Source organism: Paramormyrops kingsleyae, chromosome 3 (genome assembly GCF_048594095.1).
Source record: "Paramormyrops kingsleyae isolate MSU_618 chromosome 3, PKINGS_0.4, whole genome shotgun sequence".
NCBI classification, from domain to species: Eukaryota; Metazoa; Chordata; class Actinopteri; order Osteoglossiformes; family Mormyridae; genus Paramormyrops; species Paramormyrops kingsleyae.
The window spans coordinates 33,881,311-33,908,345 of NC_132799.1; the positions used below are offsets into that span (position 1 = coordinate 33,881,311).

Genomic DNA, 27,035 nt, shown 5'->3' on the forward strand with positions numbered 1-27,035 from the left:
GTACTATTAACACGGGCAGGGACGGATTACGGACCGGGCCAGCGGGGCCGCTGCCCAGGGGCCCTTGGGGTGCAGGGGGCCCGTGGGGCCCCTAGCCCAAAACAATTTGCAACGCTTATCAACAATGTATTTTCGTTTGTCTATTTTAGAGGGCCTACATTCTTTGATCCTCTGCCTACAAGGGCCCCTGACCCTATAGGGCCTCTGATGGAAACATGGAGGGAGGGCGTTTGGCTGCCAAGGGCCCTTGAATTGTGGTGGTGGTGGTGGTGGTGGTGGTGGTGGGGGGGGGGGGGGGTCAGTGCTTTCAGGGGGCCCCCGGCCCTGCTATAGGAACTTTAAAGGGAAATGGGTGCATGCCTGGCCCTGCGCATGATATGACTGCCCCCTAGCTACGAGGATGTAATTGTCTTCTTTGGGAAAGCTGCAAAGCAACAATTGCAGATTATAACAGGTACATGGCATTTTGGTTCACTTTTATAGACATTTCCTTTTCTATTTCGAACTAGCACATTCTGGATTATTCAAACAAATAATGTTTGTTATGGTACGATCTGGTTGTGCTACGTTGCTACCTGTCTCTATAAACAGAGATGGGTAACCTGGTGCTAACATTAACGTGAGGTAATGGCATTAGGCTGTACTGATTATAATTTGAGATCCAATTTACTGTATCAACTTAAGCCACCTTCTTTTCACTTTTTCCGAGGTAAAAAGCGGCAAAAGATAGTTTTGTCAACATCATTCTGCTTTTACAACACGGTACGCCGCACTAGTTTGGACCCACAAGTGGCATGATGACGTAGCAACTAGCCATCCCAGAAAATGCTGGCCTTTTTTTTGTTTTTTGTTTTTTTTTTGGGGGGGGGGGGGGGGGGGGGCCCTCGCGAACGTTTTGCCCAGGGGCCCACACAACCCACAATCCGTCCCTGAACACGGGGTGTCACCTAGTGGCAAGTCACCTCAAACGGAGAGGAAAAGGCAGGGAAATTAAGGCGGTTAGGAATGGCAGACAGTGCAAAAATAAACTGGCGTGACATAACAGCAGGATGTGCATGACAGAGTGTTTGAAACAGAAATGTCCAGGTGCATCGGCGAATTCTGTGAGATTATTTCGGTTAGCTTAATTGAAAGTCATGTTTAGCACAGTAAGAGTACCTACTTTTCAATGCTGTTTTATTGTCTTGAAAAGAAGCCTTTTTTCAACAATGCACTTCCTGAAACAACTATTAGTTGAATCGAATATCAAAATATTTGATACTTGCACCCCTAGTGGAAACCAGAGCTGATCAAACAAATCCAGTGGCCTGTACTACAAAGCAGGGTTGCTGGCTTATCGGGGTAACTTGTGGGATTTAAGGTAGTCTGGGCAAAATGTAAGTGAATGAATACAAAGTCCATTTAAACCGTGGTACCTCAAATCCGACAAGTTACCCCGATAAGCCAGTAACCCCGTTTAGTAGTACAGGCCAAAGATCACAGAAGGAGTGAACCAACTAATGATAAATAGATATAAAACCCTGAAAGCATAGACAGCATTAGGGTTTGGCTTAGCTTAAAAAATACACTGATTTCATGTATGCATAATTAAACAATAGTATCCTCTGGAGGTGGGCGTGTCCACGGTGGGGAGGGGGACTACTGCAGGTGAACTGCATTCTGGGACTGATCTTACAAAAAATATTTGTTCCTATTGAATTTAAAAAGTACTGATGTACCCAGTGAGTACCTGACACTTCAGCTTCCTGTCCCCTGATCAGAAATGGGTTCAGTCCCTCCCCCCCACAGCTGCCCCAGTCCAGCCTGTTTTAAGACCTGAAACTAAACTCTCAGCCGTTGGAGCGAAACCCATATTTGCATGAACTGAGCAGGATGGTTCTGCTGCCCCCAGAATAGAGCAGGCAAATGTCCCCCAGTCCCCCTGGGGTTAGAGTGAGGTGGGGGCTCACCCTGTGTCAGAGAGCAGCAGATTGTCTCATATGATAACTGACTGTATTAAATGGGGTTAACAGTTTCATGTATTTTAGTTACATTGTGACAATGATGTATTTCACGAGACAATATTCTGTCCATTTAACATAATGATGATTGATTAAATGAGTTTAATTAGAATAGGTTTTCCTCCATTTTGTGAAGAATGAGGCGATGATGTGGTTTATAAACTTAATATAGAGGAACTGCTCAGTATGAACCTTTTCAAACCTAAACCTCAATGGGATAATTTTGTACCTTTGTTATAAAAACAGAACTGTGTTTATATTCAGACTTTAAAAATCATTAAAGGCATTGAAAGGTTCAGGATCATGTTCTCACAACAGTGTCATGATGGCATCACTGTGTGCTTGTTAAAATAACCAGCATTGATGGCAGTTTGTTTGTCAGACAGAATGAAATATTTATTTATCTCTGCAGCGTTCAGGAATAAAACACACAAGATAATACAAGGAGACACAAAAGCCTATAAAACATTAGTAATGATTTTCACTCTTGGATCAAGCAAAGCACATTATTATCTCTATGTAATCAGTAAATCAGAAGCGTGTAGCACAGCACAGTAAAAACACAGTAATCAGCCGCTCATCACAGGTGACGCTGAGTTCATCTACTCTGAACAGTCGGCCGTCTTCAGCGTTTGAGTGACAGCAGCCTGGGAGCCCTGATTGGCCACACAGACCACTGAGACCGCCTTCTTCCACTCGTCCGCAGTGAGGCTCAGGCTGCTGCTCCAGCTGTACAGGCCGTCCTTCTCCAGGAGCCCGCGGCTCGTCTCCGCGGCTTTGCTGTTACCGTCCACCTTCCAGCTCAGCTTCCAGTCGGAGGGGAAGCCCTTGTTGGCCAGACACATCAGGGTGGCCGAGTTCTTGCTGGACACCTCCACACTGGAGGGGGGCAGGACCGTCAGGGTGGGGGCTTTGTTACCTAGAAGACACCAAAAGGACGTTAGGTCAGAGTCCAAGGCAAACTTTAAGTATAACAACATATACTAACTGCAGTATGACATAGTTGACTGAGTCTATGACTTCATTAATATTTCTTCATATGATAAGACAGACATTTCCATAAAATCTAAAGTAAATAATCTTGCCTTCCTACTGTATCACAGTGTATTCATCTTTACGTGGGTCTTTCAAATGAACGTTTTAAACACATGTGAGGTATGTAAATGTGTATCACTGATTATTATGTTCAACTGGTTATAATAATCCAACTTTATATAATAACCAAATTGTTTATAAAGATTAAGATCTATTTTCCATGTAGGATCCTTTATTTACTCACTTAAAAACAGGGTGAAATAATGTGAAGTTCCTACTGAACAAAGTCCTATACGCTATGAAAAATGCATCGCAAATGTTAAACTACAAAGCTGTGCCTACAGAACAACGATCATCGTTATTAATCACAATGGTAACACTTACACACATACTTAGTAATAACTCTGTTACTACTGCATTACAAATTGTGAACAAATTATTAACAAATATAATAATTGCTACTTTAAAAGAAATGTCACGATTCAGAAATGATAACAAACATGACATCAGTATTTCACTTCTGTTAGTCATTATTTATTCCTTCAGTAGTTAAGAAAGATTTGGAGAATTAATAGATATAGTACGAAATATAGTAACTGCTTGAGGTAAAAGATGCGTCATGATTCTTTAATGACGAACAAGCATGAGATCAGTATGTAACTAAGACTTAGTGGTTAAATAATACATAAGTAAAATCATAATACTATGTATTTGTGCCCCGTCAAATAAAGTGTTACCGGTATAATGAGTTGATTGCTTTTTTCCCCCCGAACAAGATCAGAATATAACACAGAGAGACGCACTTACTTCCAACGTCCAGCCTGGTACCGCCGCCGAAAGTGACCCACAGTGATTCACGGCGCATCAGCCGCCGTACAAAAACCTCACGGCAGCGCAGTACAGGCAACTAGCAAACAGCTTTAAGTATATATACCTAACATTTGTTTATGGGTATAAAACTAATAAGTCAAAAATAGTATTTTCTGTCGCTTAAAGTAGAAATGTGCTGTTTGATATTGTAATGATAGGTGTGTGTGTGGAGGGGGGAGGGATTGGCATGGCAAGTTAATTAAGTGGCCACACCTGGGTAGTTAGGGTGTGGGATTAAAAGAGGGAGAATACAGGGTTCGAGGGCCGCGCTGAATAAGATTGCGTGTTAGACACAGCACTGGTTGGTTCTGGGAGGGAGGTGCCGTTCGTATGCCGTGTAGGGCTGCCGGCGGTGAAGCCAGATAGCGGGTTGCAGGGATAGGTTCCGGTGTGGTAGGGAGAGGAGAGTTAGGACGGGGGAGTTAGGAGTGCATGTTCGCTGCTGAGTTTAGAGTGTTGGGTCGAGGTGAATCGCGGCATCCCCATGTGACGTAGCGGCTGGGGAATTCCCTTTCCGCGTAGTGTCTTCGATTGTGGACCTGTGCGAATTAATGTTCTTTCCCCGTGGGAGGGTCTTGAGCCTCGGGGGGAACGCTATGTTTTAATCTTGTCCGTGTATGTTTGTTTGTGTTTTAAAGTAAGCAGCGTAGCCGCTAGGAGTCGGGGCGGGACCATAGACGGGGTACCGGTTCCGTGACGCTTGCCTGTGCCTGAAGTGTGGGGATCACTGAGTATTGCAGTGCTATTGGTGTGCCGTGCCCTGACAGGGATGTGGTGTGTGTGGTAACGTGGATTAACACCCGTTTGGAAAGACTGGTTTGCTACGGGGAGATAGCGCATCCGGACCCTTTTGTGAACCCAGATCCGACCTGATCGGTCGCTGTATGAATTGTATTGAATAAAACTTGTTCTAATTATAGTAGAAATCTTGTGGTGGTCTATTCCTCCCTTACACCCTCCAACGCTATTTTAGGTTCGTTACAATATCTACACAATCTAATCAAATCTATAGCCTTCAATTTGGCGACTATTTTATATTATTAACGATTAGGCTAACAAATTACAATTTATATATTATTTGACCTAATTGGATATAAAATGGATGGTTTAAATATCTATATCTTGCATTGACTCATCCAATTCATATTCTTATCAGGGCTCCCAAGTCTGACGCATTGATCGTGAGACACGTTTCGCCCGTAACAGACGTGATCTCACGCCAAACTTTGGATGAAACTTGAGATCCTTCTTCTTATTGAAGGAATGGATCTTCACTGTCATTTGCAGTAATAACGAAACTGAAGTGTGTATTAAATATTTCTACGTGCATATTATAGATTAAAAGCTGGATACTTACTACCAACATCCAGTCTGGTCCCGCCGCCGAAAGTTCTCCACAGTGATTGAAACCGGTTGACACGCCGTACAAAAACCTCCCAGCGCTACAGCAGCGTTTCTTGTTGTAGTAAATACATTAATGGACGGTTAATTCCTAGCTAATTACACCAACAATTGATAAGATAAAGAATCACTTCAATTTATATCATTCTGGCTGTAAAATGCAGCATCGCTCTGCAGAAATAACAGTAAATTCTGCCTGTGATTCTGTTAAATGCCGTAGTTTTGCGAAGTTCCAGGTTTTCCGGTATTTCTTCATAATGTCCTTCAGAATGATCCAGTGTGTTGTAAACATAATGTGTGAATTTCGACCCAGATGACAGAAACTGCAAAGCTTTAGAATTACAGGGTTCCCAAATGTCAATTAAGATCACAGCATCGTCTTCATAATGAGAAACTATGTACAGGAACCTACTGTAACCAGACGGAGTATTTGCATAGAAACGATATTGTATTGTAATGGAATCACGTGTTTGAGTGGCTCAGCCAGCAGCCTTGAGGTTTTCCTTGTTATGGTTTGTGATCAATGTTCCCTTTAAGCTCCGCGTTTGCGCAATTGCGCAGTACTCGGGGGCACGCGCTCATAATGCTAAAAACCGCGCCCACAACAACATGTTTTTTATTTGTGTTTATACCCTGATATACATTTAAAACTGTAATTGCTGTATTTTGCATTTGGATAAAAAAAACATTTGGAATAATAATTATAAACTACTAAGATACACCTGTCACTCTTAAAATGTATCTTTCCACCTGAGTGACAGGTATAAAATCTGTTAGACAATCAAGCTTATTACCCACCAGCCCTGGGGAGTATTCCAGAAAGCTTGGTTAACTTACCATTTGGTAAATCTTAACCTCTGGGTTGATATACCCCAAACCCGCATGCCATGAGTATGTCGGTTCCAAAACACCTGAGAAGAGTAAGTTCAATCAACCTCCTATTGGTTACCCAGAGTTAATGCGCGTGCACCGTGCATACATAAAGACGTTTTCAATTGATCGCCGATTTCACGAGTCAAAATGGAAAATCAAAGTGAAAAAAAGAGAGCGGCATACTTCACAGAGGCGGAGTTGGACGTTTTAATGCACGCATATGAGGAATTCAAGCCAATAATAATGAAAAAAAGCAATACGGCTGCATCGGCTAAAGAAAGAGAGTTGGCTTGGCAAAAAATAACGGACAGAGTAAATGCGTGTGTATTAAATTGCAAATTTGACATCGCCTCCCCTTTTATTATAATGCAAAATAATTAAACACGTACCCCTCCGCATCCTTTTGACTGTTAAATCACTATGAAAGCATTTACTTTTCCTGCCATTCATTTCTTTAGGTTAAAATAACAATGTGTATCGACTAGGAATATATGGTTTCTTATTTAATAAGGTGTAATCCTTCTGGAGCCAGAAGAACTTTGAGCCAAGTCAAAATGAAACACAAAAACATTCCGCAAAAAGGTAATATTTGATTACACGATCACTGAACTATTTATTAAACACGATTTAGTATATTCTTTCTGTCATGTAGCTAATAGAAAGAAGGCTGAAGCCCGTCTAACTGGCGGGGGCCCACCACCACCTCCCCTCACCCCATCTGAGGGCAACCAGTGGTAACCAGCATTGTACTGTCCTGTAATGATTACCTATAGTTAGTGGAAAAAAGTAATGAGTTTGATGATTTTAACAAGGCAAAAAATTAAGGATACAAAATCAAGTTACCTGCACATTGATACTATGAATAGATTTCCTCCGCTATCTCGCTGTACTTGTATAGTGACAATAAAGACATCTATCTATATCTATCTATCTATCTATCTATCTATCTATCTATCTATCTATCTAACATAGTCTCCCTCATTTATTAAAGGAGCTTTAATAGGAATGTAGGTGCCATCAATGCACCCAATTATGAATGAATGAATGAATGCCTTTTATTGTCACTATACATGTATTACATGTATTCCAAATTACATTTGGAAACCCTGAAATAGAAAGTCATATAGGGAAGTATCAAGTGTGTGTGTGTGCAGGATGAATACATGTAGGCTATAGATATAAATAGTATGACTATATATTAAATATGCATCATAGATTTTACTACAAAGGACAAACCTACCACTCTGTGGAATTCCTCTTTAATAACACGCAGAGCTTTATGGACAGGGAACTGTATAAACGTGTGTAAGAAGCGTTAAGTACCAGACATACTGTGCGAACGGCTCTACACACAGTTGCCTTTCCTATATGCTCTGCGTCGCCCATATTGTACAAAAAATGCCCTGACGCAAAAAACCGAAGCGCTATGTACAGAATGTTTTCTGTGCTAATCGCAGACCCGCGGTTTGGGTTTGTGACATTTGCAATATGCGGTTTCAAGAGATGTTAAGTAAATGAACGATTCTTTTGAAAACTGATAACGCTTTTTCAAATAATCATTAGGAAATGACAAGACATCAATACGCGGTCTTATAACTCTCTCCCGGCGAAAAAAACCTTGTATAATTTATGCCTCCACGTTCACAGGATCGTCATCAAAAGGGCACGCCATGCTCAGTAACCTTCTGCAACAAACTTACCCTGGAACATAACCTGCTCAGTAGCAGGTTATCTTCAGAGAGTAAGCTGCTATGGTTACGTACATACCCAGAAAGTTAACCTCCGTTTTTGGAACCGAAAGTTGAGGTTATCCACTAACTTACCCTTAAACTTACCCGGGTATGTCACATAACCTGCTTTCTGGAATACCCCCCTGGTCACTGTGGTGTAATGTAACCTGTTGCCATTTGACCGGATGATGTCACGGGGGGTCAGGGGCGTTATTGGCGGGACCGGGATGTAACCGGATGTTCGGGGTTTTTGCATACGTCTTAGGAGGTGCTCAGTAAAGATATTTACCGAAGCTGAAGGCAGTGTTTATTGTGTGGACCCACTACACGACATGGTGTCAGAAGTGGAGCTGCTTTGAGCATCGGGCTGGAGGACCGGCGGTGACGGTGCGAAACGAAAACGGTCGGAAAAAAAAAAAGAGCAGGTGCGCGAGCAGACATGGTGGACGAGCCGGTGCAGCTGGGTCTAGCGCAGAGGTCTCCAACTCCGGTCCTGGAGAGCTACTACCCAGTCGGTTTTCAATCCTACCCGGCTTCTGATGAGCCACACCTGCTCCTGGTATTTACCTGAGAACAGGTGTGGCTCATCAGAAGCCGGGTAGGATAGAAAACCGACTGGGTAGTAGCTCTCCAGGACCGGAGTTGGAGACCCCTGGTCTAGCGGCACCGCCGACGGCGACCTTCACAATAAAACCTCTGGAACCGTTCGATTTTTCGAAACCGCAGGAATGGGAGAAGTGGATCCGGAGATTCGAGCGCTTCAGACTGGCAAGTAACCTGGCTAATTCCTCTGAAGCCAATCAGGTAAATACATTGGTATACTGCATGGGTGACGAGGCTGACGACGTGCTACAGGGGCTCGATTTAACCGGCGAGCAGCGCCAGCAGTACAATGCAGTTAAGAGAGGGTTTGACACGTACTTTGTCCCAAAGAAAAACGTGATATATGAACGGGCCAAGTTCAATAAGAGGGTGCAGGAAAACTCGGAATCGGTGGACTCATTTCTCACGGCTCTTTATGCATTGGCTGAGAATTGTGAATATGGCGCATTACATGATGAACTTCTCAGGGACAGATTAGTGGTGGGTCTTAGGGATTCATCATTGTCGGAGCGGATGCAACTGGATAGAGACCTTACCCTGACGAAAGCCATTACAATGGCAAGACAGTCAGAGGAAATAAAAAGGCAACAGACTGACCTGAGAGGGGAGATGGGTGCAACTAAAATAGCCATCGACACAGTTCGGGTTAAGAGAGCACAGCAGCACAAGGATAAATTCAAAAAACAGACACTAGGACAAGTAAAAGGCACGAGAACTGCGCAGAGCGCGATGGGACATAAAACATGTAGTAAATGTGGTAAATCACCATTTCACCCAGCATATGAGTGTCTTGCTAAGAGCACAGAATGCCACTAATGTGGTAAAAGGGGACATTATGCTAAGGTCTGCAGGTCAAACTGCACCGTGAACAAGGTTGCTGAGGACATGGATGAGCTGTTTCTCGGAGAGGTGATTTCCGGAGATGATCCATGGATGGCTGACATCAATATAAGAGACCGTGAGGTAACATTTAAAATCGATACTGGAGCCGATGTTACAGCTGTCCCTGAACATGTTTATCAACTAATTACACAAAGTGATAAACAGCTACAAAAGCCACAGAAACCACTTTACGGGCCGGGCGGTATGAAACTAAACGTTGTGGGGTCAGCTATCGAAACGCTGTCATACAAGGAGAGGAGCACCGCAGAGACAATCTTTATAGTCAGAAATCTGCAGGTGGCGCTGTTAAGCAGACCAGCTTCAGTGAAACTTCGGCTTGTAGCCAGACTTGACACTATAGACCAAGATGATGTTAAAAAGGCCTACCCCAAGCTCTGCAAAGGACTTGGGCGCGTTCAAAAGCCCTACACCATTGTCCTTAAGCCTAACGCCAAGCCCTTTTCCCTTAAAGTGCCAAGGAGGGTCCCATTGCCACTCATGGGCAAGGTAAAAAACGAATTGGAGAGGATGGAGAGACTAGGGGTCATAAGTCGTGTAGAGGCACCAACAGACTGGTGTTGCGGCATGGTGGTGACCCCGAAAAAAGACAAAGCAGAAGTCCGTATCTGCGTTGATTTGACTCCTTTAAATGAGTCTGTGTGTCGCGAAAAGTTCATCCTCCCGTCTGTCGATCAAACCCTTGGCATGCTCGCAGGAGCGCGGCACTTCACCAAACTGGATGCAAACATGGGCTTCTGGCAGATAACACTGTCAGAAGAGTCAGCTCTCTATACCACCTTCATTACGCCATTTGGGCACTACCACTTTAATCGTCTGCCCTTTGGCATTTCCTCTGCCCCAGAACATTTCCAGAATATGATGGTGTCTGAGGTTATTGCAGGTCTGGAAGGGGTTGTCTGCCACATGGACGACATTATCATCTGGGGGTCCACCCAGGAGCAGCACGACGAGAGAGTGCATGCTGTCTTGGAGCGGATCGAAAAGGTGGGAGTCACACTCAACATGTCTAAGTGCGAGTTTGGGAAAAGTGAGGTGAAGTTTCTCGGCTATATTGTCTCTGCAAATGGCATGAGGCCGGATCCAGACAAAACCAGAGCAGTGTTGGACATGAAAGAGCCAACGAATGTGAGCGAGCTTAGGAGCTTCCTCGGAATGGTAAATCAGCTGGGGAAGTTCATACCAAACCTGGCGGAGAAGGACAAGCCTCTAAGAGACTTGCTTTCCAAAAAGAATCTGTGGCATTGGAGTCATGAACAGCAGCAGGCGTTCAGCAGCCTCAAACATGAGCTTTCGTCTGCACCCGTTCTTCAATTATACGACCCTAATAAGCCCCTCAAATTATCAGCTGATGCCTCATCCTATGGGCTGGGGGCAGTGATGCTACAAAAACAGGGTGAGATGTGGGCTCCGGTTGCTTATGCCTCCAGGTCACTGACAGCAACAGAGCAGCGCTATGCCCAGCTGGAAAAAGAAGCGCTAGCTCTCACCTGGGCCTGTGAAAGGTTCAGTGACTTTATCCTGGGTGTGCATATCGACCTTGAAACAGATCATAAGCCAGTCGTGAGTTTGCTGGGAGGACGGGCTCTGGACTCTCTGCCACCACGGATACAGAGGTTCAGGATGCGCTTGATGAGGTACTCCTATACCATTATACACACACCGGGTAAGAGCCTCACAACAGCCGACACGCTCTCACGCTCCCCACTCCGGAACTGCATTACACACGCAGACACCGACCTGATGGAAGATACTAATATATATGTTGAATGTGTGTTAGACAACCTCCCGTCAAGCGACAGGTACCAAACCAAGCTTCACGAGCAGTTGTGTGACTTAAGAATAAAGTCAGGAGGAAAAGGGCTCTGTTCCACAACTGGAAAATAACTAATGATTTCAAAATCAAGCAGGAGTATCTAAGTCTACAGGCAGAGTTAAAAAATGACATTAGGCTATCAAAGAGGGATGTAGAAAGAAAAATTGCATTGGAGGCTAAGCATGACAGTAAAGGTTTCTTCCAATATTTTAACTCCAAGAGAGCACTAAAAGCTGAAATCACTAATTTGCAGGATAGTAAGGGCCTTATAATTGATAACGAAATTGATATGGTAAACGAGTTTAATGATTATTTTTCAAGGGTGTTCACAATAGAGAACACAAGTAACTTACCACCAATTAATACGAATACAGCATCGTCTATGACCAATATATGTATAACTGAGGTTGACGTGATACTAAGTCTAGCTAAACTCAAAATAAATAAATCGCAGGGGCCTGATGGCATCTTACCTTTAGTCTTGAAAGAGATGAGGGATATTATTAGCCAACCTTTGACTTTAATATTCCAGAAATCGTTATCTGCGGGTGTGGTACCATCAGATTGGAAGCATGCTAATATAACACCCATATTCAAAAAAGGCGATAGAAGTAATCCAGCAAACTATAGGCCAATCAGTTTAACTAGCATTACTGGAAAAATAATGGAAGCTATAATTCAAGTGAAAATGGTAGATTACCTAGATGCAAATAACATTATAAAGGATAGCCAACATGGATTTAGGAGAGGTAGATCCTGCTTAACGAATCTGCTTGAGTTCTTTGAGGAAGCTACAAGTGAAATTGATCACAAAAAGGCCTATGATGTGATTTACTTAGATTTCCAGAAAGCCTTTGATGTTGTCCCCCACAAATGGCTCTTGTTAAAGCTTAAAAAGCTGCAGGAATTTTAGGAACTGTGGCAGCTTGGATCAAAAACTGGCTAGCTGATAGGAAGCAGCGAGTAGTTATTAGAGGCACTATGTCACAGTGGGCCTCCGTTTATAGTGGGGTACCGCAGGGTTCAATTTTAGGACCACTATTGTTCCTAATTTACATTAATGATATTGACACGAATACATACAGTAAACTGGTTAAATTTGCAGACGACACTAAGGTGGGCGGGGTAGCAGATACTAATCTAGCAGCAGAGAGGCTTCAACGGGATCTGGATTTAATTAGCGAATGGGCAGATGAAATTTAACACAGATAAATGTAAGGTAATCCATGCAGGGAGCAGAAATATACAGTACAGATATTTTATGGGTTCCACTGAAATAAAGGTAGCTGATTACGAGAAAGATCTCGGTATGTATGTTGATGCCCAGATAGCAAAATGACTCCGCGCCGGATCCGCGCCAGACGTATCACGAGCTCCGGAACAGATCCGCACAACAGGTCCGGAACAGAGTCCACTTGCACAACGGGACGGATCCGGAACAGCTAAAAATCACGGATTCAAACCGGATCCGGTACAGACTCGCCCCATATCCGCCAATATATTGATTCATTTAAAAAATGAGACTTCAAATTGTACAAACATAATTTATTTAAGAATCAGAACTTCATATTTAAACTTATATAACATAGCTTTATTTTAACAACAAAAACAATCACTGGGCACTCAGACATTTTGAGGAACGCTGCCACGCCTCCCAGTGCTCCTATCAGCAGCAAGGTTAAACCATTTTATGGCATGGCTTGAAATCTCCATAGTCTTTTGGACGTTAGTCAAATTTGCGCAGTCACCCCTAATTTGTTTAAGTCGTTTATCTACGTCTATACGGGTCCTTCGTCTTAATGTGGAGCGGGACACAGGCACAGTCTTCCTATTCATTTTATCTAAAAGAAATACAACACAAAAGACATGTTCATGTTGTACGTCAAGGAATGCTGGCAGCACCGTTTGATATATTTCAGGCTAATGTGCTAAATCACGACCAGTTTACCACACTGTACGTAAATTAACTTACATTTTTAAACAAATTTTAAAGCAAAAAGTCGCGTTCAGTTGTTTAATTATTACCGCCACAATCTGTGGCTGATCCCATGCAGTTTCGGAGCGGTCACGATACCCAATTCCTCCTCACAGAGATTCAGCTACCCCCCCTTAGCCAATTATGTTAGCGTTAACGTACCTGTCTGATAATGTAGCGGCCCGTTTAACAATTTGAGCTTTTAAAATGTATTTGTATGAAGTTGATGTTACGTTTAGTTAAGTTATTTAAGTAATAATTAAGTAACTTTAAGTATATTTAACGGCATTTACTTCACTGCGTTTGTGCCTGCAGATGAATCTTCAGCGAAGCTTCAAAATGAAAAACGCGCGTTAGGTGTGTCGATCCGCCCAGCCTCTGTAACGAGTCCGTGTTTGGACTGGGTGTTATCTGTGGGCGGGGCCTCACTCTAGCAGGTTAATAAAAATGAATGCGACTGTCGGGCGGATCTGCCGACTTGAGGGCGGATCCGCCCCGCAGTCCGCTGCTATCTGGGTGCTTCCATGTCCCACTCTCGCCAATGTGGGGAAGCAATAAAAAAGGCGAACAGAATGTTGGGTTATATCTCTAGATGTGTGGAGTTTAAGTCAAGGGAGGTGATGTTACACTTATATAATTCCTTGGTAAGACCCCACCTAGAATACTGTGTGCAGGTTTGGTCACCATACCTCAAGAAGGACATTGCTGCCTTAGAAAAGGTGCAACGAAGAGCTACGAGAATGATTCCTGGTCTTAGAGGAATGTCTTACGAGGAGAGGTTAGCGGAACTGAATCTGTTCAGCCTTGAGCAAAGGAGACTAAGGGGGGATATGATTCAGGTCTATAAGATTCTAACGGGTCTGGATGCTGTTCAGCCAAATGACTATTTCAATATTAGTCTAAATACTAGAACTCGTGGCCATAAGTGGAAATTAGCGGGAGAACATTTTAAAACAAATTTGAGGAAGCACTTCTTTACACAGCGTGTAGTCAGAGTATGGAATAGTCTTCCTGCTATTGTAGTGGAAGCTAAAACCATGGGTTCCTTTAAATCAGAGCTAGATAAGATTTTAACAACTCTGAGCTATTAGCTAAGTTCTCCCCAAACGAGCTTGATGGGCCGAATGGCCTAATCTCGTTTGTAAATTTCTTATGTTCTTATGTTCTTATGTGTGCAGACAGCGTTTGCGCACAGGTCATGAAATTCTGTCTGGAAGGTTGGCCAGACAGGAACCAACTGCAAGGACCAGTCAGGCAGTACTGGCAAGAACGAGCGGTTCTGAGCGTGCATGACGGACTTCTGCTGCGGGGCACAAGGTTAGTTATACCTGCTACCATGAGGAATGATGTATTGGAGAAAATACACGAAGGGCATCAGGGGGTGGTAAAGTGCCGAGAACGTGCCAATCAGACTGTGTGGTGGCCTGACCTAAGCAGTCAGATAGAGGAGCTTGTCCTCAAATGCAGAGCATGCATCAAAGAGAGATCAAGCTGTAAAGAACCCCTCATGCCAACCGAACTTCCAGAAAGACCCTGGCAAAAGCTGGGTGCAGACCTGTTCACCCTTAAAGACAAGGTTTACCTGTTGGTAGTTGATTACTTTTCTAGGTATATAGAAATAGCACAGCTCAACCCAACAAGGTCCATGGATGTGATCGTTCACCTGAAGTCGATGTTCGCTCGACATGGCATCCCTGAGATCCTCCTAAGCGACAATGGCCCGCAGTTCTCAGGGCGCGAGATGCAGATCTTTGCAGCAGACTATGGATTTGTCCACGTGACCAGTAGCCCTAGATACGCCCAGAGTAACGGTGAGGCTGAGCGCGCTGTCCAAACAATTAAAAACCTGCTGAAGAAGGCTAGAGATCCATACCGTGCCTTATTGGCTGACGGTGCCACACCAATGAGCAACGGCTACAGCCCTGCCCAACTGCTGATGGGACGTCACCTTCGCACCTCTGTTCCTACCCTTTCCGAGAACCTGCGACCGTCTCTCCCTGACCGGGTGCGAATTCACCACAAGGAGGAGGAACAGAGACAGATGGCAGTCAAACACTTTAATCGGAGACACAGAGCGAGGGATTTGTCACAGCTGGTACCTGGGGACCAAGTTTGGATCTCTGACACAAGAGCACAGGGCACAGTGACATCGCTGCACCATAGCCCACGGTCCTATCTGATCAGCGGACCATCAGGGACACTGAGGAGGAACCGGCGCCACCTTGTGCCTATACCTGTGCTTCAGTCACACAACGAGGACCAACCCGTCGGCCCACCAGAGGGGGACCCCTCTACAGGGACAAGATCAGAGACTCTGTTCCCAGAGGTGAAATCTCACAGCACGCCCAGTGTCATAAAGACAAGATCAGGCAGAGAAGTAATAAAACCACACTGACTAAATCTGTGAGAAGATATATATATATATAAAACGAAATGTTGAGTTCAGTGTTTGAAGTACACATAAGCATGTGTTAAGTTAGTAAAACGTTTACAGTAATGGTTTCAGGGAAATTATAATGAACAGAAACTAGTTAATGTTCACCTGTCTTTGAAGAAAGGGGGATGTGGTGTAATGTAACCTGTTGCCATTTGACCCGATGATGTCACGGGGGGTCAGGGGCATTATTGGCGGGACCGGGATGTAACCGGATGTTCGGGGTTTTTGCATACGTCTTAGGAGGTGCTCAGTAAAGATATTTACCGAAGCTGAAGGCAGTGTTTATTGTGTGGACCCACTACACGACAGTCACTGGCTGTCACTGCACAGAAACACCCACACACTGCTGCTGGCCGCCGGCTCAGTGACACACCTGCCTGTACCGACCTTAAGCTCCCTGGGTCGCCTCTGTCTGCCAAATGTAACACTTCAGGAATTAATGTATCACAGCATTTATCTGCCGTCTTAATGGTGAAATCTGATGTTCCCCTTCCAGCTCAGTAACAATGTCTGAACAAATCACTCCTCATAATAATGATCTTCTGTATCTTCTGCCTAGAATCCACTCGTAATGCAGAAATCACAGGATCCAGGCCGTGAGCAGCTAAGAGTTCGAAGTGAACCACGAGAGGCGGAGTCAGGCCAGCGTCACACTGCATGCGTGGTATGTGCGGTACGGAGCCACTGCGGTGCGAAGCCACGCATTTGTTCACACCTCCTGCGTTGTTGCTACGGGGTGCGTTTCCCAAACAACGACGGAAGTTAGCATTAACGATGCATCATACTATACGTACGGTTGGGAAACGCACACACAGCTGTGATATTGCAAACCCTATCCTTCTACATTGAGTTTACCTTTGAAAACAGCCATCAGTAACAGAATGTTTGATTTAAATTTATTATAAATGTAATTCACATTTAGTTCAGACAAAGGTTAAGAAGCACATGCTCAATTGTAGTATTAGTAATAACTGTAATCATAATAATAAAATAATTTCAGCGCAATAGAAAACTATTGCACTTCACCTAATGTTCTGTTAACTTATTGACCGAGTATAATTATAGCCTAAATTAGCTTTTTGCTGTGGTTATATAAATGTAGCTTTGGCTTTCTCCTTTAATAACTGGGAAAATGGTTAAAGTAATATTACAGTGGTACCTCGGTATACGTCCTTAATCTGTTCCATCTTCCCCATAATATCCATCCGTCCGTCTTTCAGTCCATCTTATCAGGAAAGGGTCACTGACGGGGTGGGGGGAGTGGGGTGTGGTGGGTTTGGGGGCTATCCCAGGCATTAATGGACCCGGGGGGGTACACCCTGCACAGGTCGCATACACACTTTGACTGAAACACTACATGCAGGTTACAGAAGCAGAGGAGCTGAACTGCATGTCTTTGGGTGGCTGAGGAAGCTGCAGCCCCCAGAGGAAACTCACACAGCATGGGGGGAGCAAGCAAACCCCCCCCCCACAAAGACATGAGGCAGGATAGGAACCCCAACCCTGCAGGTGTGAGGTAACAGTGCTGCACCTATAAAATATTTTCCCTCCATTCATGTATTTTCTGTGCCCACTTGCCTATTCAGGGCTGTGGGGGTCCGGAGCCTCTCCTGGAAGCTGTGGACCCAAGGCTAAGATATATACTATATTTAAATATACCAAATACCAGGTGATTCTATTCTAACCATCAGCAGCACTATCAGGGTGTAAAAACTTATTTTGCTGGTGCAACTGGTTCCGCGAAATGTATTGACTATTTAGCAAAGGGCTAAAGTCATTTTCTTCCCCCTCAGCACCTGCAGTGAGACCCAGCTGCAGCAGTGCAGTCACTGTGCAGTCTGACTGAGGGAGGTTTTTGTACGGCTCTGTATCACTGTGTGAACACATAACCACTATGGTAACTCTGACAGTAATAATCTCCTGCATCTTCAGCCTGGACTCCACTGATGGTCAGAGTGAAGTCAGTACTGGATCCGCTGCCACTGAATCGCGACGGAGTCCCAGAGTTAAGGGTACTTGCATAATAGATCAAGAGTTTAGGAGCTTCTCCAGGTTTCTGTTGGTACCAGGCCATGCGAGGATAAGAGCCTCCAGCATCATATACTGGGCTGTTGGCTTTACAGTTTATAGTGACTGTCTGTCCTGAGGAAGCTGATTTCACCTCAGGAGTCTGAGTGACAGTCACCTGTCCTCTGGATTCTGAAATGAAATACAAAATAAAAACAAATTTAAAACAGAATCAAAAGTTAAATTTTAGTCACACAAGGAAGCTCCAGGTTTCTATCTGTCTATTTCAAATATCTAGCAAAGTTCATTAAGCAATATGTTGCTAAATCATCAGGCTTGTTCTGTTTTACCGTGAGTGAGGATGAAGAGCAAGATGCTGAGGCTGATCAAAGTCATGTTTGTTTGGAGTCTGTTGTGATGAAGGGCAGCTGTCAGTGATGAAGTGTTAAACCTCCTGGAATATAAACCCTCCCAGAGCACTGAGGCATGAGCTGAAAATGCAAAGTATCTTCTGACTGACATCATGACTGCAGAGGAAACAGGAAAATTGTGTTTGAATTTATGAAAAATGTCTCAACATGAACACAGTACTGTAGAACTGTATGCGAAACAAGCAGAACAAATGCATTAAACTACAGTCTCTGCTTTAATATTATAGAAGACCTTCTCAGACCTCTTAAGGCTGAATGGATGATACCTGTAGATGGAATTATTGTTGTTTGACCATCAAATGTCTTTATTTTAGATTGAAGACTCGACCTTGATTGCGACCATTAATAAATGAGCATTAATGATAATTTGCCGTTTGTTGCCCAAAACAGCTGTCTAACCACAGAGATTAAAACAGAACTGAGACCATGGACAGTCAGAGTTGGAAGGTTGTGGTTGTTCATCTGTGAATAATATACATTTTTTGCAAACTCCTGGTTCTTCTCTGCTTCTTATTAATGAAGGGCGTCTTCCTTGCTTAATGGGACTTCAGTCCTGCTTCTAGGAGCCACCCACCCGTTTCCTGTATCCATTTATCCTATTTATGGTTGCAGGGGGGCCAGAGCCTATGGGCATAAGGCAGGGAACAACCCAGGATGGGGCACCAACCCATCGCAGGGCACAGTCACACACCAGTCACTCACACACCATTCAATGATACAGGCACACGTACGGGCAATTTGGCAACTCCAATCAGCCTCAGGATGTTTTTGGAATGTGGGGGAAAATCAGAGCACCCAGAGGAAACCCCACGACAACACAGGGAGAACATGCAAAGTCCAGACATGGAACCCAGGTCCCAGAGGTGTGAGGCAACAGTGCTAACCACTGCACCACCATACTGCCCCCTACTGTTAGACCACAATTTAAAAATGCAGATTTGTTTAAATATGTAGAGTGGTCTCATTTTTTTTCCATGGCTGCATATTTAAACATAACGCAGGAAATTCTTAACAATAGTAGTGCATTCGTTTAAACCAGTGTTTCCCAAGCCAGTCCTCGGGGAACCCTGGACAGTCCACGTTTTTGCTCCCTCCCAGCTCCCAGCCCCCAGCCAATCAGGAACACTGAATACCTGGAACAGGTGCGCTGGGAGCTAAGTGGAAGCCAAAACGTGGACTGTCCCAGGTTCCCCAAGGACTGGCTTGGGAAACACTGGTTTAAACAATCAATGCATATAACATGCATTCCTAACTTTAGGCAACATTTTTAAATCATTTCTTCTTCTGAAAGACTAAAGATCTGAGATCATCAAGAGAAAAGTGACTAATGAAACCCACATTTATTTATTCAAAGAGCAACTTAAAATTCTGACATTGTGATGTTATTGCAGGCTAACGCTGCGAAGAGCGACATCCATCTCCCTGCTGTGAAGCCTGTCTTCCCCAGACCTGCTACAGTTCATATCCGCATGGGCTGTTAGCCAGTAAAAGCTCCCCAGTGAGTATCTGTGCTGTTTTCCAGTGTCTTAGGCTGCTTCCCACCTCACATTGTTACTGAATATCGAACAAAGGTGTAAGGTTTTTATTTGCTCATTTTATGTTTCATTGTATTATTGGCATATTTTAATTTTAAGTTTTGTTCTTTTATTGGCTGTGCTGTAGACTGAGAAAGTCTGTAACTGTACAGATCTCCTTAATGCTGTAGTGCAGATCTGGGAACATCTGGGAGCCCACATGCTCTTCACATATTTGTGAAGCAGTGTTTCAATCAGCTTCCCTCTCCCTGCTTCATGGGTGCCGGATCAGAGGGGATGTGCTGCCTTTTGGATCTGCGGTTTATAAAAGGTTGGTAACGAAGCTGGCAGGAGACCATGCAAAACAGGGTTCATTTTAGGGCTCCTTCTAAAAGGGCTCTATTCTCATATTCAGCTCCTTCAAGTGTCGGATCAAGCAAATATTACATCTCTAGATAAATTTATAGAAGTCGCAGATAAGCTTAGAAGCAGAATGGCTGTGGAAGGAAAATTGGACATTGGTAGGCCTGAGAGGGGAGGCATTTTGGGTCTGTTATGTCTTAGGCTTTAGGCAAGAAGAGATTGTTTTGAATACTGTGTGACCTCGCTTCGTGATAGCTGCCTGCGGTTAGTTCCGCAGACCCAGAAGAGAGATCAGACCTTGGAGAGGCAGACAGCAGAGAAAAGGGGGGAGAGACCACCTGCAGGAAGAGATTTGAAGCTGCCCCAACTGGTGCACAAAGAATTATAGCTTAATAAAATAGTCGCAGCAGACAATATACAATATGTTACGTGGTAGTGCAAATGTCTAAGTAGTTGTTACATTAATCATATTAATAATATGTTAACCATGTATTTGCAGTAATTCAATGAAAATACATCAATGTATTAGTAACAGAGTGTTAATCTCACAGGCTTATAAACTGCCACACGTCACTGAGGGACGTGCTGCCAATGCAAAGTGTGTCTTTCATGCAAATACATGTGATGCATCTGTTTCCATAGTGATAGGAAAGCAAACTTTGGTGCACATTCATGCTGTGAGGTCACAGTTTTTAACAACACTATTTTAATCCCTCTTTTCTTAGCCCAAAGCACTTTACAAAGGCAGTGGGGAGCCACTTCAACCCCCACCACTGTGTAGCCCCCACCTGGATGATGCGACAGTAGCCATTCTGCACCAGTACACTCACCACACAGTAGCTAAGGAGGTGAAGGGGCAGGAGAGAATTAACCTGCTGGCCACACCAACACCTCTTCCAGCAGCAACCCAGCTTTTCTAGTTGGTCTCCCACCCATGTACTGGTCAGGCCCAAACCTGCTTTGCTTCAGATGGATTATTTAGTCTGAATTTCTTGCCCTTCATGAGCTGCACTTGTGTTCACCTGCAAAATCTTCTTTTTCTGCTGTGAATGTGTGGATGATTTGGATATTTATCACCAAAATTAATTTTTAAAAATACATTCAACTTTAGTGAAAAAATATGGCCTTGTGCCCTGTGATGGACGGGCATCTTATACACAGTGTCTCCTGCCCAGTACCCTCTGCTTCCTGGGATGTGATCCAGGCCAGAGTGACCCTGCACTGGATCTGCAGCTATAAAATATGGATGGTTGTTTGGAAGTAGGACAAAGTGATGAATATGTGTTATATAAAAGATGAACATGTGTGCTTATGTAACGTGTTTTATCTTCTAAAATTTAAACTAAATGGACAGACTGGAGGAATTGGTTCAGCTCTTGATCCTGTCTTGGGTTTGATTCTAAAAATCTTTAGTTTCTTTTCTTTTCTATCAGTGTCATTGGCAATCTGCTCGATTTTCCCACTTGAGGACAATCTGGGTTCCCTGCTGAACAATTAAACGGGCACGAACTTACAAGAGCAAAGTAAGTAACAGCAATTTTGTGATGTATCAATGTCGCTTCTATTTGAACAAAATGAAAGGTGTATAGGCCTGTATAAACAATGAAAGTTAATTTTGGTGAAAATGATATTTTATAGATGCATTTTAACCCTGTTACACTTACAGGAAAGTGAACTTAATAGAGCTTTGGTTTAACTTCCCCCTCAGCACCTGCAGTGAGTCCCAGCTGCAGCAGTGCAGTCACTGTGCAGCCTGACTGAGGGAGGTTTTTGTACGGTTCTGTATCACTGTGTGAACACATATTTACTACTGATGTAGTGTTCACTCTGACAGTAATAATCTCCTGCATCTTCAGCCTGGACTCCACTGATGGTCAGAGTGAAGTCAGTACTGGATCCGCTGCCACTGAATCGCGACGGAGTCCCAGAGTTAAGGGTACTTGCATAATAGATCAAGAGTTTAGGAGCTTCTCCAGGTTTCTGCTGGTACCAGGCCATGCGAGGAATAGAGCTCCCAGCACCATTTACTGGGCTGTTGGTTTTACAGTTTATAGTGACTGTCTGTCCTGAGGAAGCTGATTTCACCTCAGGAGTCTGAGTGACAGTCACCTGTCCTCTGGATTCTGAAAAGGAATACAAAATAAAAACATATTTAAAGTTGAATTAACATACAATATTAAGTGACACCAAGGTGTCTAATGTTTCACAACTCAAGCAATTTGTTGCAAAACAGACAAGCTTGATCTGTTTTACCGTGAGTGAGGATGAAAAGCAAGATGCTGAGGCTGATCAAAGTCATGTTTGTTTGGAGTCTGTTGTGATGAAGGGCAGCTGTCAGTCATGAAGTGTTAAACCTCCTGGAATATAAACCCTCCCAGGGCACTGAGGCATGAGCTGAAAATGCAAAGTATCTTCTGACTGACATCATAACTGCAGAGGAAACAGGAATCTTGTGTTTGAATTTATGAAAAATGTGTCAACATGAACACAGTAGAACTGTATGCGAAACAAGCAGAACAAATGCATTAAACTACAGTCTCTGCTTTAATATTATAGAAGACCTTCTCAGACCTCTTAAGGCTGAATGGATGATACCTGTAGATGGAATTATTGTTGTTTGACCATCAAATGTCTTTACTTTAGATTGAAGACTTGACCTTGATTGCGACCATTAATAAATGAGCATTAATGATAATTTGCCGTTTGTTGCCCAAAACAGCTGTTTAACCACAGAGTTTAAAACAGAACTGAGACCCTGGACAGTCAGAGTTAGAAGGTTGTGGTTGTTCATCTATGAATAAAATATATTTTTTGCAAACTCCTGGTTCTTCTCTGCTTCTTATTAATGAAGGGTGTAGCTGTTGCCAGGAAATTGGTTGCTTATGCATTTATTTAATTTTTATTTGTATTTTGTTCAGTGAATGTATTTTGTTTCATTTTGTTGGCAACATGCCATTATTTGCAATACTATTTGTAAGAGGTTTAATTTAGAGTGTTTCTTGTAACAGTGCCTCCTACTGTTCAGCGGAAAGAGCGATATTTACGTAATCACATGACCTAGCGTAATGAACAGCGGAAGGTAGGCAAGGTTAGCAAGCGGAATGAAAAATAGCCAAGAAAAGAAAATCAAAAAGGATTAAATGAAAGATGTCATAATGCAGTAATGTCTCCTAATTCTGGTCAGAAGGAGCAGACGATATGTTACTGTTTTGCCTTTTGTTGTTTTTATATGTTTGTTCGTAATTTTGTGCTGTATTGTAAACACAGTATAAACATGTAGATTGTTTACTTAAGACCCGCGAATGATTATTGTATGTATAATGGCGAAACAATTTTGTAAAAATGGAGTTGTAATGGTAATATTCTTTTATTTCAGTTTTTCACGGTGTTTGATTTGTCACGTCGATGGAAGGAAAAATTAAAAATATTGTGCTGAACATCAGTTGAATCGTGATCTAATTTCTGACAGAAGAAAAACATTAGGAGCCGTTACAAAGGGTGTCTTCCTTGCTTAATGGGACTTCAGTTCTGCTTCTAGGAGCCATCCACTCGTTTCCTGTATTCACTTGTCCTATTTATGGTTGCAGGAGGTACAGAACCTATGGACACAAGGCAGGGAACAACTAGGGTTGCCAACCCCAAATGAGGGACACTTTCTTGCAGGTGCATACGCAGAGCAGCTGACCAACAATAATGCAAATCGCAAGGTTTCATACTATAAATCTACACATTTCACAGTGTAAAAGGACAAGCCACTAGTGGCCAATGCACACACGCACACCAACAACCGTGTCTCATAGCAACGTTTGCATGAGTTTTGCCATGCTTACAGTAGTCTATTATTGGCCGACGAGGCTGTGATTGGAATACAGGACTGGAACTGCCCCTGAAGGGACAAATCAAAATCACCCATATTTTGGGATGTCCCGGACAATTCGGGATGGTTGGCAACCCTAGGAACAACCCAGGATGGGGCACCAACCCATCACAGGGCACACTCACACACCATTCAATCACATCTATGGACAATTTGGCAACTCCAATCAACCTCAGGATGTTTTTGGAATATGGGGGGGGAGAGAACCAGAGCACCCAGAGGAAACCCCACGACAACACAGGGAGAACATGCAAAGTCCACACATGGAACCCAGGTCCCAGAGGTGTGAGGCAACAGTGCTAACCACTGCACCACCATACTGCCCCCTACTGTTAGATTTAAAAATGCAGATTTGTTTAAATATGTAGAGTGGTCTCATTTTTTCCACAACTGAGGGTAAAGATTGGAATTTGTCAACTATGCCACCTAGGGGATGGCTACCACCTAGGAATTAACTAACGAGTGAACTCTCTTATCCGCAAAGGGCCAGTGTGTATGCGGGTCTTCGCTGCAACTCCCTAATTAGATTAGCAATTAGAGGACTGATTGGCTGAAGAGTCCTCACACCTGGGTTTGAACAGCTGACCTACAGGTTAACCCAAAAGCCTGCATACACAACGGCCCTTTGTGGATAAGATTGGCCACCCCTGATCTACACCCATATTCTGCATATGCACCGGTGAGGCTCACAGGTTCATTGCCACCATGAAACAGAGACAGGATTCTATAAAAATTTAATCTCGTTTTCACACTGTATCCAACAGGGACAGAAAGACAGGGAACCAAGAAACTATAACTAAATAGCTCCTCTACTTCATTTCCAATGGCCAACACCAACCCACTATTGGATCCCACCCCTAACCAGAATTAACCTAATTAACACGAAACACACCAGTTTGGCCAGCAACTCAAGCCGGGCAAGTACAAATAAAATCACACAGGTAATATTGTAGTCCCACCAAGCACAGCAATACCTCACTACACATACACACAAGGCACTCAAGTAATAAGCACAGGAAGTGTTAAGGGAAACATTGCGACAAACTAGCCACTACATGTATATTTAAACATAAAGCAGGGAATTCCTAACAATTGCAGTGTATTTGTTTAAACAATCAATGCAAATAACGTGCATTCCTAACTTTAGCCAACATTTTAAATTATTTTTTCTTCTGAAAGACTAAAAATCTGAAATCCTCAAGAGAAAAGTGACTAATGAAAACCACATTTATTCATTCAAAGAGCAACTTAAAATTCTGACATTGTGATGTTATTGCAGGCTAACTCTGCGAAGAGCGACATCCATCTCCCTGCTGTGAAGCCTGTCTTCCCCAGACATGCTACAGTTCATATCCACATGGGCTGTTAGCCAGTAAAAGCTCCCCAGTGAGTATCTGTGCTGTTTTGTCTTAGGCTGTTTTGCCTGTATAAGAAGAACAAAGGTATAAGATTTTTATTTGCACATTTTATGTTTCATTGTTTTATTGGCATATTTTAGATTTTGTTCTTTTATTGGCTGTGCTGTTGAATGAGCAAGTGTGTAACTGTACAGATCTCCTGAATGCTGTAGTGCAGAATCTCAAAGCACACATGCATGGGCGTAAATTTCATTTAACATTAGGGGGGGACAATAAATATAAAATTTCTCATGAGCAATTTTTGAAGGGGACACAAATAATACAGTCAAATTGTACTTATAAAGATATGTCCCCACAATGAAAAATTTTGCTTTTATCATTATTATTGTAGCATGGTGTGACGTTCCGTGACAGAGAGTCGGACCCAGGTATGCAAGGCAAGCAGGGTTTATTAACCAGCCTTGACAGAGCGGCAGAAGTGTCCCAAACGAGAGGCAAGAATCGGAGTCGGGGGGCAGGCGAGGAGATCGAAGTCCGGGAAGTCAGTCCGACGAACAGGGACGTAGACAAGACACCGATGGGGAAGGCAAAACAGGACACTGGACGGAGCAGGGCAGGCGGATCAGGAACGGGAGCTGGGCTGGAGAGAGAAGGTAAGAACGAAAGGCGCTGGACCAAGGTAAGACTTACAGACACGGGGCAAGCGGGGAGACGGGAGACAAGAAGCTGCTCGGTAAGGCACAATAAGAACATTGGCTCAATACTTCGCACTATGGTGTGGATCCTGCTTCCCTTTATATCTATGCTGATGAAGTCAGATTCGTTACACCTGTCGAGTTCCGCCCCTCCGGGACCGGGAACGTCACACATGGAGACTGCGTCATTATGGTTATTTTCAAAGTTTTTCTCAGGTTCAATGACAAAGCAGATTTTTCTTCAAAACTATTTATTGCATTGTTTGTTATGTTGTTTACAGTCAAGCTATCAACATACAATAAAATTTAAACGACTGTTTAAATGCATAATAGAAATTGATTATACAAAAAAATACAGTGGGGTCAGTTCGGACGTAGCACAGTGCTCATTTAGTAAATGCACAGCTAAACAATATGCTAATTGTGGCCGTTAATGTTAAGTTACATTATGCCAAGTCGTCACAAATAAAACAATGCATGGGAAATGGCTTTGGCGTGTTAGTTGCAGTGCACTATGCAACAAGCTATTGTAAACAAGCTAACGTTAACTAGCTAAGTAATATTTTAATCGCTAATATAGCAGATTCATGGAAAATTACATCGGTAATCAGCATTTTTGCCGCAACTAATTTATGAATGAGTCTGCATCAACTACATTAAAGAGAATCGCTTTATTTAAAGTGAATAAAATATCCTACTTACTGCAGTTCAACAATAATTGAACCGCAGCCACACACCTGATTCGTGTGTGTAGAGTAGGTGAGATGACCTGGGAAAGCAGGCAGTTGGCCAAACCACTGTGAGGAAAGGGAGGGGGAATTCAACTGTTTCTAAATGCATTTTTTGCGTTTGTTTTTTTTCTACTTACAGATCGAATTATTTTAGGTATACATACATATATTTTTCACAATAGATAGTGCGATTTTTAATTTTTTTATAATTTTTTTGGGGGGGACAACCCTCGGATAGGGGGGGACATGTCCCCTCCGTCCCCCCCGGGATTTACGCCCATGCACACATGCTCTTCACGTATTTGTGAAGCAGTGTTTCAATCAGCTTCCCTCTCCCTGCTTCATGGGTCCCAGATCAGATAAAATGTGCTGCCTTTTGGATCTGCAAAAGGTTGGTAAAAGGGCTCCATTCTCATATT

General features: G+C 43.3%; 1 gene segment (V, D, J or C); it reads right to left on the reverse strand.

The window, feature by feature from the left end:
• Positions 1-2,370: 2,370 nt before the first annotated feature.
• On the reverse strand, positions 2,371-22,280 carry LOC140588260 (Ig kappa chain V-V region MOPC 21-like). The segment is given in 5 exon segments: positions 2,371-2,919; positions 5,263-5,297; positions 11,104-11,106; positions 21,754-22,078; positions 22,209-22,280. Coding segments are annotated over 5 exon segments (726 nt in total).
• Positions 22,281-27,035: the final 4,755 nt, after the last annotated feature.